Source organism: Chiloscyllium plagiosum, chromosome 37 (genome assembly GCF_004010195.1).
Source record: "Chiloscyllium plagiosum isolate BGI_BamShark_2017 chromosome 37, ASM401019v2, whole genome shotgun sequence".
Lineage (NCBI taxonomy): Eukaryota > Metazoa > Chordata > Chondrichthyes > Orectolobiformes > Hemiscylliidae > Chiloscyllium > Chiloscyllium plagiosum.
Window position 1 is genome coordinate 19792918 of NC_057746.1, and position 16461 is coordinate 19809378.

Below are 16461 nucleotides of genomic sequence, written 5' to 3' on the forward strand. Positions count from 1 at the left end.
GGGGCAACTGTTTCACGCAGAGGGTGGTACGTGTATGGAATGAGCTGCCAGAGGATGTGGTGGAGGCTGGTACAATTACAGCATTTAAGAGGCATTTGGATGGGTATATGAATAGGAAGGGTTTGGAGGGAAATAGGCTGGGTGCTGGCAGGTGGGACTAGATTGGGTTGGGATATCTGGTCGGCATGGACAGGTTGGACCGAAGGGTCTGTTTCCATGCTGTACATCTCTGACTCTGTGAACTGTTATGAAGTTTTGTATCTTTCACAATGAGGCCAGGCACTGGTCTGTGACGCAATTTACTCAGTTCAGGCGTAGTAGTGACCATATGGTTTTTCTCACTGTGGTTTGCCCCTGCTCATGGCCACACTTGAGCAAATTGATATATGGGGCCCGCTAATGGTTAGTCTGATACCTACAGAATGTGGAAGCATGCCTTGCATTACTGTTTTGCTGTCTTAACCAGCCCTGATGGGACAGATAGGCTAAAGGACACTTGCTGCTGAATACCCTGTTGTAAAGGCTAAGAAGTTCTGTTTTTCGATTTTTGTCTGGATGGGGAATTATGGCCCTCTGTCTTCAATGTCTTAGTCTGGTTGAAAAATGCTTCTCTGTTTGTTTTCCCAGTAAAGCACGATTGATACTGCACCTCCGCATTGAACTGTATAGGATTTACAGAAACAGACCTTTCATCCCAACTGTTCACTGCTGGTGTTTATAATCCATACGTACCTCCTCCCATCCTACCTCCCCCTCACCATAATGGCATAATCCTGCAGTTATTTCTGTCTCACCTCTCCATAACTACTGTGGACAGTGGGCCCTAACACTGCTTAGATTAGATTAGATTACTTACAGTGTGGAAACAGGCCCTTCGGTCCAACAAGTCCACACCGACCCGCCGAAGTGCAACCCACCCAGACCCATTCCCCTACGTTTACCCCTTCACCTAACACTACGGGCAATTTAGCACGGCCAATCCACCTAACCTGCACATTTTTGGATTATGAGAGGAAACCGAAGCACCCGGAGGAAACCCACGCAGGCACGGAAAGAATGTGCAAACTCCACACAGAGTCGCCAGAGGCGGGAATTGAACCCAGCTCTCTGGCGCTGTGAGGCAGCAGTGCTAACCACTGTGCCACCGTGCCGCCCACAAGGCTGTTGCTGTTGGCCCACATTTGACTAAGTGTGGAATCAAGTAGCCCTTACAAAATTAGAGTAAAAAAGTGTGCCACTGGAAAAAGACAGCAGGTCAGGCAGCGTCTGCGGAGCAGGAGAGTTGACATTTTGGGCATAAGCCCTTCATCAGGAATGTACAAAATTGGAGTTGATTCAAAAAATGGAGGGGGTGCTTTCTGGTTGGAGTCATACCTAGCATGAAATGGTGGTTATATCTCAGTCATCTCAGCCCAGGGCATCTCTGCAGAAGTGCCTCAGGGTAGTGTCCTATGCCCAAATATCTTCGGCTGCTCCGTCAACAAACTTCCCTCTGTGGCAAAACCAGAAATGAGAAATCTTATTGATGACTGCACAATGTTCATCCCTGCTTGTAACTCCTTGGATACTGAAGCAGTCCATGTCTAAGAGCACCTAGATCTGGATAAGAGCCAGGCCTGGGTTAGAAAGTGTCACAAATGTCAAATAATGTCTATAATCCAACAAGAGATAATCTAACCCTTGACGTTCAGTGGCATTAGCATTGTGGAATTCCCTACTCTAAACATCCAGGTGGTTACCGTTATGTGGAAACTGAACTGGACTAGCCATGTAAATACTGTGACTGGTCAAAGGCTCAGAATCCTGCAGCAAGCAACTCTTAAATGTCTGTCCACCATCTCCAGACACAAATCAGGAGTGTGATGGAATACTCCCCACTTGCCCGATGAGTGCAGCTCCAGCAACACTCAAGATGCTTGACACAATCCGGAACAAAGCTTGATTAGCACCATATCCACAAACAAAAATCACTCCTTCCATCACTGACTCACCGTGTGTACAAAGATGCACTGCAAGAATTCACCAAGTCTCATTAGATAGAACCATTGAAACTTGCGATCACTGCCAACTCGAAAGACAAGAGTACCAGATACAGGGGAACATCGCCATCTACGTGTTTCTCTCCAAGCCACTCGCCATCCTGACTTGGAAATGTATTGCTGTTCCTCAAATGTTGCTGGGTCAGAATTCTGCAATTTGCACCCCAGTGGCGTGAGAGTCTATCTTTACCTAACGGACTTGAGAGGTTCAAGAAGGCAGCTGACTGCTACCAACTCGAGGGCGCCGAAGGATGGACAATAAATGCTCACCCAGCCAGTGGCCCACGTTTCTTTAAAAAAAATTAAAGATGTTCAACTGTTGAGCCATCCCGTCCCATCCTGACCTGCCTTGTACAAGTGTCAACATTGAGGTTTTGCCCCTCGATCAGGAATGGTATCAGGGTCCATTAGTCAGCCCTGCATCCCAGGTGCCAGGACCGATCTGGGAGGTCATAGTTTCTTACAAGCTGACTTGGAGTGTTTGGGAGGCATGGGTTCTGGTTCAAGGTCACTGTGTTGCCAAGTATATTTTAAGGTGAAGCATAAGAATGAAGCAGCTGTTCATTTTTTTTCCCTCCCTTGCTTTAGTCTTTAAAATCAAGTTGACTACTGAGTTCCTCTCATGGTTCCGTTCCTGGGCTTAAATAATACCCAGGCCGTTCAAAGTTTTTGCAGGTCTAAACTTATGTTAAGATAGGTGCGAGAGGACATGTTTTAAAGGTGAGAGCAGAATGATTTTAAAAAAGGATGTGAGGGGCAACTTTAATTTACATCTGCCAGAGGAAGTGGTTGATGCAGGTACACTTACAATGTTTAAAAGATATTTGGATAAGTACATGATGAGGAAGTGGCCAAGCACAGGCTGGGGGTGAGTAGTCTAGTTTGGAAACATGGTGGGCGTGGACTGGTTGGACTGAAGGGTCTGTTTGGTGCTCTGTGACTCTCTGACTGTCAGCTGGGACTCAGCGGGTGGCATTCTCACTCATGCAGTGTCGTACTGCAGAGACATTTTCTCTGCAATACAGAATGTTTTGCACTCTGGGGGGGGAATGGAATCACAGGAGTAGGCCATTCGGCCCATCGGACAGTCCCCACCATTCGGAGTGATCAAAAGTTTTGCCTACCTATCCCCATAACACTGTATGCCATTGTAAATCAAAAATGTATCGATCTCAACCTTGACATTACTATCCCCACTCTGATAAAGAATTCCAAAGATTTCCAACCAAAAAGATTTCAATCCTGAGGGAGCATTGCACTGTCTGAGTTTGGGGGTAGTTACCCTTTTGGGTAAGACTTTAAACTGAAGTGTTATGAATTTCCCCTCAGATGCATGTTAAAGATTCTGCGGGGGGGTGGAATCTGTCTAACCAGTGCCTGGGTCTCAATCAATGTCAGAAATGTTTTTCAAAAATAACGGTGACCTGATCATTATATCGTTGTTGTTTGTGGTGTGGAAATTGGTTCGTACATTTCCTAAATTGCAAAGGTGATGACGTTTTGAAAGTACTTGGTTGACTGTGGAATGTTTGAGATGTACTGAAATGGCGAGCAGGGCTTTAGGGATGTAGGATCTTTCTATCTGCCTCTGTGCTGCTCATGTGAATGATTTTGAAATGTTCTGGCTGAGTGCCTGTTGAGGCCAGTCTGCACAAACCCCCACTCCCTGGCCTGTGACAGCTGCAGCTTGAATTGTTGTTGTTGCGTTACCTGCCAAAAATATTAAAATTAGCCTGAGCAGAGCAGGCGTAAGCACACTGTCTCGATTGTGGCTGTTCCGAGGAATTTACACAACAGCTGCTCTTCATTCTTCACAGTGTGATCCCTGGTTTAAGAAGGAAACCTTAACACTGGTTTTCCATTCAAAATTCTCATGTTTCACTCTTCCAATTAACAATCTGTTGTTGCTTCCCCTCCTTTCCACCCCAGCACTGGCCAGCACCATCGAGTCATTGAACTATGTAAACTCTGCCTATGGGCAGGCATTGGCTTATGTGAGAATTTCACTGGAGAAGTAATCCAGAAGCCCAGGCTAATGTCAAGGAGACTTGGGTTTGCAAACTGTGAAATTTAATTTGGAAAAAAATCTGGATTAAAAAGCTGTTGATTATCATGAAAACCCACCTGGCTGACTCATGTCCTTCAGGGAAGGAAATCTGCCCTCCTTACCAGGTGACCCCTGACCCAGATGTGGTTGCAATGTGGGCAGTGAGGGATGGACAATAAATGTTGGTCTAACAAGTGATTCCTACCTCCTGTGAAAGAATATCGATTAAAAATATTCCGTTGCGTGTTTCTTGACTGAGGTAGACCCAGTTGCCTCATGTTATTATTCAAGCATAGGCTCCTACACCCACCAACTCCAGCGTACTGCGAGTTTTTTATTCACTCAGGGTGAGGGTATTGCTGGCATGTCAACATTTATTGCCCATCTCTAATTGCACGGAGGGCAGTTAATTGCTGTGGGTCTGGAGGCCCGACCAGGTAAGAACATTAGTGAACCAATGGGCATTTTCCAACACTCAACAATGGATTCACGGTTGTCATTATAATTCCAAGTCCAGATTTTTATTGAATTCAAATTTCACCATCTGCCATGACAGGATTCGAGTCTGGGTCCCCGGAATATTGCTTAGGTCTCTTGGTTAACAGTTCAGCAGTAATCCCACTAGGCCCTCACCTCCCCTGATTGAATACCTTTCACTGTTGATTCAACTTTCTCACACTCAGTAATCCATGTTCTTGTTACCTCACCATACCTGATGTTGATCCAGCTGCCTGACACCCTCGCTCAGTAATCCTTCTTCCTAACTCCCTGCGTTACTGTCAATACCAGTATTAATCCAGCTCCCTTGCACTGATCTGACTAGGAGTCATATGGGACCGGAAATGCGAGCTCTGTTTTTCTCTCCACAGATGATGCCAGACCTGCTGAGTTTCTCCACTGCTTTGTATGTTGTGTTCAGTAACTCAGTTGGTGGTTTTGTATGTTTCCGGTATGCATTAATCATCCTGTTAGTCGTTGAACCAGATGTTGGAAGGTTCTTCACATTGCCAATTTATTATGGAAAAGGATAATGCTGCTTTCTTACAAAATGATATGTAAACATCACCTTTTATATCCAAGTTAACTCCTAATCTCCCGAAAGTGTTGGTTCTTTATTCCCTTCTCACGCTGTTGACCCAAGTGGCCATAAAGCTATCGCCTAAATCTTGATAGAATGAGTGTTTTATTTTTACCATCACCTAAGTTGACAGCAGGATACTGAATGTGACCAGAAATCATTGCCTGAGTTTGTGTTTGTGTCTCTCCTTCTCCTGCCCCCTCCGTTCCAAGAGTATGGGATAATTCCAAACGACATTGGCTAACTTGATAAAGAGCAACAGAGATGTTTCTTAGTCTGTCTGGCTCAGAGGTTTAACTAGCTCAATCATTACAGATGGGAAGAGACAGGGAAACATAGTCATAGAGATGTACAGCATGGAAACAGACCCTTCGGTTCAACCCAAGGGTTGTCCATGTCTGTCCATGCCGACCAGATATCCCAACCCAATCTAGTCCCACCTGCCAGTACCATGCCCATATCCCTCCAAACCCTTTCTATTCATATATCCTAAGCTTATTTTTGAATTTACAGCACAGAGATACACTCTTCAGCCTTTAATATCTGGTCCTAGGCCACCACCATCACCAAACCCTAACCACCCGACGCCTTGGGACCCTGCAACCACATGGGATCAATCTGAATTCCACCAGTTTCCTTATTTCCCCATCTCCCTTCCCCATCTTATCCCAGATCTAACCTTCCAGCCGCCCTTTTGAATTATCCACCGTCTTTCCCATCTATCCGCTCCACCCTCCTCTCCAACCTATCGCCTTCTCCCCCACCTTTATCTGCCTGTTGCATTCTCAGCTACAACCTCCCCAGCCCCAACACCTCTCATTTATCTCTCAGCGCCCCCCATCCCCACCACAAGCCTCAATCCTGATGAAGGGCATATGCCCGAAATGTCGATTCTCCTCCTCAGATGCTGCCTGACCGGCTGTGCTTTTCCAGTATCACACACTCGACTCTGATCTCCATCATCTGCAGTCCTCACTTTCTCCTCCTTTTTAATATCTGTTGACTGTTTGAAACGATGATCCAATTGGTCCTGCTGTCCCCACCCTGCTTTATCCAAATACTCTGGGAAATCATTTTGATTTGATCTATTGTCACATGTACCCAAGTACAGTGAAAAGTTTTGTTTTGTGTGGAATACAGGCAGATCGCACCACACAAAAGTCACGGAATGATCGCACAGAGCGAGAAATACAACCGCAACTTACGACCGCAAAGCGGGTGCACAAAGCAAGATCGATATAAGATTTGAAATTTGAGAGATCTATTCAGAAGTGTAACGACAGTGGGGGAAAAAACTGTTCGGTACAGGTATTTAAAGTGCATCTGTGCCTTCTGCCTGACGGAATAGGGTGGAAGAGATTATAAAACCAGGGTGCAAGGGGTCTTACCACGGCAACGGGAAATATAGATGGAGTCCATGGATGGAAGATTCTGGGCAAATGACCATGTATTACCTTTAATTCAGCTACTTATTAAGAAAGATCACAGACAATCAAGTACTGAAACAATCATTCAAACTTTATTGCATTGGTAACCAAATGTTAGACCCCTCCAGTAAGTATAAGCCTGCGATCCAACTCAGCTGTTACCTGATTAATGGTGAAATCTGGCCAGGGCTTCAATCAACAGTGACCTGTCATTGGAAGTTTCCAGGGTTCGGTCCTTCTACACTGTTGTTCTTCAAACTTCTGTTTAAATTGTTCTGGTGTTTGATTTTTATAGAGGTTTTCGTCATTTGGTCTCTGAGGTGATTTATTGACTTTTTTTTTTTTAAAAGTCCATCCATCCAAATTGTTGCAAGTCTGCAGCTTGCCACCTTATCCAAAGTAATTTCTTTTGTTTCTTGTTGTATTTGGCCTTAACCATCTGTCTGAAGACATAGCTTTCCTGTGATTCAGTCCTTAAATTCTTCTGCAGTTGTCCTTATGGAAATAAAACATCCAGTTTATCAAGCAGGTCTCAAAGCAATTTTATCCACATAGCCACAACTACCAAGACATGGCTAATTGCTTTCAATTCCTGTATAGGTTTGTCCTTGTCCTATTAATAGTTTGTTCCAAACAGAGTTACTGCTGACTGTTTCCATGTGTTTATTTTTATTGATTCATTCAATCTGTGAAGAGTTAAGGTTCTAAAGTCTACAATATTACACTTTGCTCTTGACGAATTCATCCAGTTCCCTTGTGAAAGTCACAATTGAATCCACTTTTCCAACTTTTCAGGTAATTTACTCCATATCATCATCAGGCATTACTTTTTTTTTAGGAAAAAAAACAAACTCCTCTCCCTTCGCAGTAAAAACAGAAAATGCTGGAGAAGTGCAGCAGATCTAGCAACCTCTATGGGGGGAGGAGCACAGTTAACACTTCAAGTCCATTTATTCTTCTTTTGAAACTGAAAGGGGCTGGAAATTAATAATTTTTATGCTATTGACAAAGAGGGAGGAGAAGCCAGTGAAACAGATGGTGAGTGAGCCAAGAGGGGGGAAAAAAAACAGGGTGGTAAAGAAGAGATTGAGATGCAGAGTAGGTATTAATGGTAGCTTTGACTAGAAGCAAATAGGCCTGATCTGGAATCAAAACCAATAAGAGACAAACAGGACATGGGTTATTCATGTGGTGGAGGTGGTTGTAATCAAGATTGAGGACAGTATTCATATTCTGAAATGCTGAACTCCATGTCCAGTCCTGAAGTCTGGAAAGTGCCTAAGCAGAAAACGAGGAATGGTTTTCCGAGCTTTTGTTGAGCCTTTGCTGCTACGCTGTACTAAGCCGAGAATAAAAATGTGAGCATGGGAGCAAATGATTTATTGAAGTGGCGAGCAACTGGAAGATCGGGGCTGTACTTAAATTCTTGTGTCAATTATCTTACATCTGTATTGAATTAAATCTTTGATTATTGTTCTCTTAGTACTGAAAGCCATTTCTCCCTAACTGTACTATCAAACCTATTCATGATTTTGGCCACTTCTATTAAATCTTCATTTCACTTTCTGCTCTTAAGAACAGCCCCAGCTTCACATTTTTCCACATTAGCTGATGTCTCTAATCCCAATTGCCATTCTAGCAAATTTCCTTTGCACACTACCAGCCTTGCTTGGAGTGGCCTTAAACTTGTCCAATTCCTTGTCCTGCCCATCTTGGAATACAAGAGCTGATTGTTGATGCTGTGATTATTTTTTTCTCTTTTTTTTTCCCCAACAGGGCCACCCTTGAGTATCAATTGGCTACAGTGTTGGACAAGATGGGAGAGGCTTCAGCTAAGGTAATATCCACAATGTCTTTGCCCACATCTTCTCTATGTGCCAGTGATCTTTAGGAAAGCCCTCGTGGTTACCCAGATATTTAGAACTCAGACCCCAGTCTAGCAGTAGTTGTGTTGAGCATGTTTTCAGTATTAACTGAATGAGCCTAGAGTGCTGAAGTTTAGCATTTAGTCTTGTTGGGGATTTTACAGTCTTAGGTGAGTGGAGAAGCTATTTTGTCTGGTGAGGTGTGTTTTAAAAGTAGGGGGGCAAAACCTTTCAAAATCTTAACTACTGGGATGATATCTGGAAACACTTCCCTTATTCCAAACAACTCGGGCACTGGAGTAGACCAGTGAAACTGTCACGACTGTTCTTAGAGGATGGGTTGTGGATTTTGGAAAACCCCTTTTTAATTGAAAAAAAAAATCTTATCGTACAATTCAGCGAAAATTTCAGAACTGCAAAGGATAGCTGGTGATATTAAGGGATATAGCGTGTAGGTGTGTCCATTGGGAATGGGGGTGAATAGCTGTCTCCTGCTCCTCTGTGGGATCCCAGTTGCTCTCCCCAGCTCTAATCAGCTGACTTTTCAACAAGTAGTCCTTGACCTCGCAATGTGCCGGTTTGTAATACTCAGTCAAGAACAACTCCTTGCTCTGGAAGAGCTGCAAGTTTTGGTCAAACCAAAGAACTTCATTCCCTAAGTCGATGGCGTTCTGCCCACCATAAAAGGAAGGATGAATTGGCCTTGAGGTGTATTGTGGGTTCGCAAGAATGATATCAGGGGTTAGGTCATGAGGAGAGATTGTACAAATTAGCCCTGTTTTCTGTAGAATTGAAGTGGTCACTGATTGAAGTCTTGGAGATATTAACAGGAAGAGACGGGGTAGATAAAGATAAACTACTTCCACGGGTTGGGGATTCTAGAACTAAAGGGGCATAGTCTGGGAATTCGGGCCAGACTGTTCAGGAGAGATGTAACAAAGCGCTTTTACACACATAGGGTGGGAGAGGTTTGCAACTCTTCCACAAACTGCAGTGGATGGCAGGTCAGTTGTTAGTTTTAAATCTGAGATAGATATATCTTTGTTAAGCAAAGGGTTTGAAGGGTTACGGGCCAAAGGCAGGTCCATGGGGTTTGGCGACAGAGCAGCCACGATCTCATTGTGTGGATCAGACCCGAGGAGCTGAATGGCTTACTGCTGTTTCCAAGTTCTCCCAGGCACAGTTGATGTTTATTGTGGTGTGTCTCCCTAGGAACAATCATAGAGCACAGATTCTTGCAATAATGCCATTTTCTATATTTACCGATTAAATCCCTTTCTTTTGGGGAAAGAAAACAACTGTGCGTGCTCACTGTTTCTCAGCACCCTGTGCATGCAATGTTTCTGGGCACCGATCTGCCAATGTTTTGGAAGTACTGGAATGGCTCTGTGCGTTACATTCCTGTTTCCGTTGGCAGGCCCAGCAGTTGTCTGCGTCGATCACCAGTGCCTCACGGATGCAGAGCAACAGGCACCGGCTGTACCTTCTGAAAGATGGTCTCGCTAATCAGTAAGTAGGCACCTCTGTGTTGGTTCTGTACATGAGTCTGCCTAGGGGGAGCATCTGCAACTTACCGCATGTGTGGAGGGGATGGCAATTTGCAGCTGGACCACAGTCTGTCTTTTTCGTGAATGGGAGGGAAGGTTGTGCTAGAGGGAGGGGGTGGTCAGATGGTTGCTCGGGGCAGGGCATTTGTTGAACTCTTGGACACCGACATGTCTCCCTCACGAAGACCATTTTCCTGTGCTCTAGGTTATTCTGAGTATATTACCAGGTGAAGCAATGTAATTATTTTTTATGCACTGGTGAGACATGGCCTTCTCTGACTGGCCAGCATTTTATTGCCTGTCCCTAGTTGCCCCCTTGAGAAGGTGGGGGTGAGCTGCCGCCTTGAACCGCTGCAGTCCACCTGCTGTGGGTTGACCCACAATGCCCTTGCGGTGGGAATTCCAGGATTTTGTCCCAGCGGCAGTGAAGGAATGGTAATATATTTACAAGTCAGGATGGTGAGTGATTTCGGAGGGGAACTTGCAGGTGGAGTGTTCCCATGTATCTGTTTCCCTTGTCCTCTTTGGTGGATGTGGTCTGGAAGGTGTTATCTGAGGATCTCAAGGTAATTGTTTCATCACGTGGGGCACTGCAGCCAAGGTTGATCCCACCCTCACTGGCCCTGCTCTTACCTACATCAGACGGACCTAGTCTGCCTGCTGTGACCCACGTGAGCTTGCCTGCCCCCTCTTACCCATTACTGGGCACGCTTTTCCAAATCCCCGCCAAACCACCTCTTGTTGCCCACAGGCAGCAAAGCCAGTGGCAGCACCGCAACTGCTTCCTTTCTGTGCAGCCATGGGCTGTATGTGAGACCACCAGACTTTGTATGGTTCCAGGGGCTGCATTATCAATGAACGGTTTGCTTTAAGCACTTTGAGATACCCGGAGGTTGAGAAGGATGCTGTGTGAAAGTAAGTCTGGCTTCGTTTAGGCTGCAGAAAAAGGTTTCTGAAATCCTTTAGCACAACTGATCATAGTATCTATTATCTAGAATTTTGCTAAATGTATTTGAGGATATTCCTTGGGTAGGGGCAATTTTAATCATTCAGGAGATTCATGTGATCCATCCCACCGTTGGTTACTACAATGAGGAATAGAATAAGGATTTCACACGATCCCATCAGTTCTCTGATGGTTGGGTTGGGCTAAAATCCCTCCAAGTGTGTGTGTTCCACCTCTAATGCTCTCATACTTTGTTTTTCACTCTTCTCCCACCACTGTTCCAATATTGTCATTTGGTCTGAGTTGTGACTAGAGGGGTTTGGAGTTTCTGGCTGAGAAAGGCAGGATCTGAGAGTTAGCCTTTCAGTGGTACACCAGATGGATGTTAAACATAAATCCGAACAATAACTTCTTATTGAATTGCCCAGGTCAGATGTGGGGTCTTTCGTTCAAACTAGTGAAAGGTATGTTTATCTGAAACTTGTCGTTTGGGATGGTTTCTTGTACAAAGATTAATCAGCTGTAGCCTGCAGGATAAATTAATGGTGGTGAAGCCTAAGAGCAGTGCGTTCCACAATTGGAACCGTGCTGGATGAAAGGACTATTGGGGGCCCGGTGCCTTTCCTCCACTCTGCTGGTGTTGTGGCCTGTGACTTTCTCGCCTAACCTCGGGCATGAGATTCTGATTTCAATTCCGAGTAGAGTCTGTGCAAAATCCCAGCTCCTACAGAGTCTGGATAATTGGCCAGTCCCTGTATTTTAAATCACTGCTCACCAAATCCTTTTGAGACTATGTCCCCTCTCAGAAGCTTGAGTACTACCATAACCCCAGAAGAGGTTGGAGCTGAGAGAGGGTTGTGTGAAGGGGGGCACGGGACGGGAATAATGTAGAACCTGGCGAGGGAGTGCTTAAGTTGAAAAGTGTTACACATGCCTTTTCACAGGCCTCCTCTGTCTGTTAATGCCTTGAGAGTCATTAGAGTCATAGAGATGTGCAGACCCTTTGGTCCAACTCGTCCATGCTGACCAGATATCTTGACCTAATCTAGTCCCACCTGCCAGCACCTGGCCCATGTCCCTCCAAACCCTTCCTATCCATATACCTATCCAGATACCTTTTAAATGCTGTAATTGTACCAGCCTCCACCACTTCCTCTGGCAGCTCATTCCATACAAGCACCACCCTCTGTATGAAAAAGTTGCCCCTTAGATCCCTTTTATATCTTTCCCCTCTAGTGAAAAAGTTGCCCCTTAGGTCCCTTTTATATTTTTCCCCTCTCACCATGAACCTATACCCTCCATTTCTGGCCTCCCTCACCTCAGGGGAGCAGACCTTGTCTATTTACCCTTACCATGCCCCTCATAATTTTGTAAACCTCTATCAGGTTGCCCCTCAGCCTCTGCTCCAGGAAAAACAGCACCAGCCTGTTCAGCCTCTCCCGCCTCTCCCTATAGCTCAAACCCTCCAACCCTGGCAACATCCTTGTAAATCTTTTCTGAACCCTTTCAAGTTTCACAACAACCTTCTGATATGAAAAAGTTGCCCCTTAGGTCCCTTTTATATTTTTCCCCTCTCACCATGAACCTATACCCTCCATTTCTGGCCTCCCTCACTTCAGGGGAGCAGACCTTGTCTATTTACCCTTACCATGCCCCTCATAATTTTGTAAACCTCTATCAGGTCGCCCCTCAGCCTCTGCTCCAGGAAAAACAGCCCCAGCCTGTTCAGCCTCTCCCACCTCTCCCTATAGCTCAAACCCTCCAACCCTGGCAACATCCTTGTAAATCTTTTCTGAACCCTTTCAAGTTTCACAACATCTTTCTGATAGGAAGGAGACCAGAATTGCAATATTCCAACAGTGGAGTAAGTGATGAATTCAAAGGGGCCTTGCAGCCAGTAACGTTGAGTCAAAATGCAGAGGAATTCACTGTTATCTTGGTGCTCATGGCCCCCACAGTTTGGGAGGCCCTGCTGTAAATACTGTGTGAAAAGAAAGTTAGAGTACAGGAGCAGGAGTTCCAAAGTGTGTAAAGTTTGAGAAATGACTTGCTGTCAAGGAACTGCAATAGCTTGGTCTGAGGCTTTGTGAAGGAAGTGATTTGTATTCATGTTCACCTCTCCTGAGCTAATGATTGGCTGACTGTGACCTAATGTGCTCTCTCTGCAGTGGAAAGGGAGCCGCTATTGGTTTCCTGAAGGTGGGCCACAAGAAGCTGTTTGTGTTGGTGAGTATTCCCTCTCGTTCTTTTAACTAAAGTCTGAGTGCAGCAATTGAAGCATTGGGTAAGTTTACAGCAATGTAACTTGTGTGACTATTCTGCATTTCAAATCTGCCTCCCTTTCACTGGAATAAAATTTGACTGTGTAACAAGGTTTTAAAATTTTCAATATCTATCAGTCCGAACACTTGTAGACTGTTTAATGGATTAATTCCTGGCATGTTGCTTCAGTAGTGGCTGGTTAGAATAGAGTTTGAATGTCAAATTCTGATATCAAACCAGATGACATGGCCTGGAGCGTTATAAAAGCCCACCGCATTAATGTCCCTGTTGGCCCTATTTGTCACACATCGCACCGGTCCATGCTGATTCTCGGACTGCCACCCCCCTCCCGCTCACACACGCGCGCGCGCACACACCGAAGTTGCTTTGCAAGCTGATATGTGCAAAATAACTTGAGTCCACTATGGGGGCAGCATCCATCCATTGTCCCCAGATCTTGCTTTAGGCAACCGCTGTTGTACATTGTACATCGGAATTAGAGTCTTGAGCCTGTTCAGAGGTATAGTTAGATAATAGCTTCTCATCCGTTAACCCACCTTTGATCCAAGCCCTTAATACTCTTTCCTAACCAAAACAAAATTCTGTTGATCTTGGTTTTGACATTTTCAATTCCTGTACTTTTCAGTCTCGACAATGTTTTTTTTTCAACGTTTCATTTAATACGTGCTCCACTGAAAAGGCCACCATTTACTGTCTATCTTTAATACCTCCTGAACTGAGTGACTGGGTCATTCCTGAGGCCCACCGCAGAGTCAACCACTTTGCTGTGGGTTTGGAATCTGGTGTAAGGATACTAGAGTTTTAGATTTAATATCTGAATTACTGTATTGGGATTTGAATCCATATTCCCAAAGCAATAGCCTGGGCCTCTGGATTATTCACACAATGACACCACTCCATTGCCTCCCCTTATTTTGGAAGAGAGTTTCAGCTTTTCACTACCTTGTAGTATGAAGAAAATTCTCCTGATAATCCACCAGTCTAAATGCCGAAATGGCCAAGCTCCAGTTAGAAAGGTTATGTTCTCTGTTCTGGTCTCCCCACTGGAGGAGATTGGGTAGATGGGAGCAATGCTGTCAATTCCTTAATCAACTTGAACATCTCAATTAGATCACACCCTACTCTTCTGCAGTTACAGCAATAATCAACTCGCCTTAGCACTCGTCTCATTCCTCCAATGAACCAAACTGAGGCCTTTAGTCAGACAGCTTTCCGGTGTGGTTTCCTCCACTCAATTGAGACTTTCATTTTAATTCTTTCTTTGTCAGTGGATGTCTTCACCTATCTACACCCTTAAGCTCCTAGAGTTTCCTTCCTACACCTCTCCTCCACTCTGTGGTCCTCCTCCCCACTTGACCAAGATTTCAATCTTCCTCCTGTGTAGCTTTGTGATTTTTAACAAAAATCTGATAAAAAATCTTGGGGAGCTTCTGCTGTATTAAGAAATCTGTCCATAAATATAAATTCTTGAGCTGGTTGCCTTCTGTTACGAGCTGTGCGGTGTTTAGATCTTCTGTTTTGTCAGACAGCCACTGTCCTATGTGAGGCTAGCACCCACTTTGTTGTTCAGTAACACTGTTGCTCTCTCTCTGTGCCTCTGGGTATGTAGGATGGGCGAGGTGCACATAATGAGATGGAGCCCCTGTGTGTCCTGGACTTCTATGTGCATGTGTCACTGCAGCGCCATGGTTACGGGAAGGAGCTGTTTGACTACATGATTCAGGTACAGACAGAAACTGTAACAGGTTCTACAGTAACCTTCCAAAGGGAATTGGGTATATCTTTGGAGGTAAGAACAAAATTGCAGAGATATTGGGAAGGGTCAGGGGAGTGGCACTAACTGTGGTTCATGAAGGAGCCTGTACTGACTCCATCAGCAAAATGGCCTTTGTGCTTTACTGTACTTTTATTCCTGCGATTGCAAGACTGCCCTATGAGCGGGGGGGGATTGGGCTTTGTGATTTTTAACAAAAATCTGATAACACTCCAATGAAACATTGGAGTCTGTCCATAAATATAAGTTCTTGATTTGGTTTTTCTTCTGTTACGAGCTGTTTCCTCATGTTTCGAAGAATGAGAGGTGATCTATTTGAAACCTACAAACTGCTGAAAGGGTTAGACATAGAAACATGGAAAATAGGTGCAGGAGTAGGCCATTCGGCCCTTCAAGCCTGCTCCACCGTTCAATATGATTGTGGCTGATCATGCAATTTCAGAATCCCATTTCCACTTTGTCTGTACCCCTGGATCCCTTTAGCCGCAAGACCCACATCCAGCTCCCTCTTGAATATATCTAACAAACTGACCCCAACAGCTTCCTGTGGGAGAGAATTCCACAGGTTCACAACTCCGAGTGAAGAAATTTATCCTCATCTCAGTTCTGAATGGCTTCCCCTTATTCTTAGACTGTGAGCCCTCGTCCTGGACTTCCATCGGGAATGGTCTTCCCACATTTAACCTGTCCTTTGGGGCGGCACAGTGGCTCAGTGGTTAGCACTGCTGCCTCACAGCACCAGGGACATGGGTTCGATTCCCACCTCGGGCAACTGGTTATGTAGAGTTTGCACATTCTTTCCGTGTCTGCGTGGGTTTCCTCCGGGTGCTCCGGTTTCCTCCCACAATCTAAAGATGTGCAGGTCAGATGAATTGGCCGTGCTAAGTTGCCATAATGTTAGGTGCATTAGTCAGGAGTAAATATAGGGGAATGGGTCTGGGTGGGTTACTCTTCGGAGGGTCGGTGTGGACTTGTTGGGCCAACGGGCCTGGTTCCATGCTGGAGGGAACCTAATCCCATCAGGAATTTCTGAGATCCCCAACCTCATTCTTCTAAATTCCAGTTAGTGCCAGCTCAATCGGTCTAGTCTTCCCTCTTGTTAGTCCTGCCATCCTGGGAGATGGAGACAGTCTGGTGAACTTTTGCTGGACTCCCTCAAGAGCAAGAATGTCCTTCCTCAGACTGGAAGACCAAAACTCTACACAGTACCCAAAGTGCAGCCTCACCAGGGCTCTGCATAACTGCAGTAGGACTGTGGATGGGAATGTTACCCCTGGTTGGGGAGTCCAGAACCAAGGGGCACTATTTAAAAATGAAGGGGATACCATTTAGAGGCAGAATGAGAAGAATTTTTTTTTAAACTCCAAGAGTTGTGAACTTTTGGGATTCTCTACCAGAAAACGACTGTGGAAGTTTAGTTTTTATCTAAAATAGAGATTGATAGATTGCCGATGA

At 45.1% G+C, this 16461-nt stretch overlaps 1 protein-coding gene across 4 annotated transcripts in view; it reads left to right on the plus strand.

Annotated features, from left to right (window-relative positions):
- The window catches only part of atat1 (alpha tubulin acetyltransferase 1), a 46170-nt gene that overhangs the window by 2371 nt on the left and 27338 nt on the right, over positions 1-16461 (plus strand). For 3 of the 4 annotated variants that reach the window (XM_043678019.1, XM_043678022.1, XM_043678021.1), the window contains exons 2-5: positions 8368-8428; positions 9874-9965; positions 13118-13175; positions 14842-14955. In XM_043678019.1, the coding sequence (XP_043533954.1) occupies positions 8368-8428; positions 9874-9965; positions 13118-13175; positions 14842-14955 (325 nt within the window). Of the gene's footprint in view, positions 1-2740; positions 2760-8367; positions 8429-9873; positions 9966-13117; positions 13176-14841; positions 14956-16461 lie in introns of those variants that run through there. The other variant, XM_043678023.1, reaches the window with a different exon arrangement.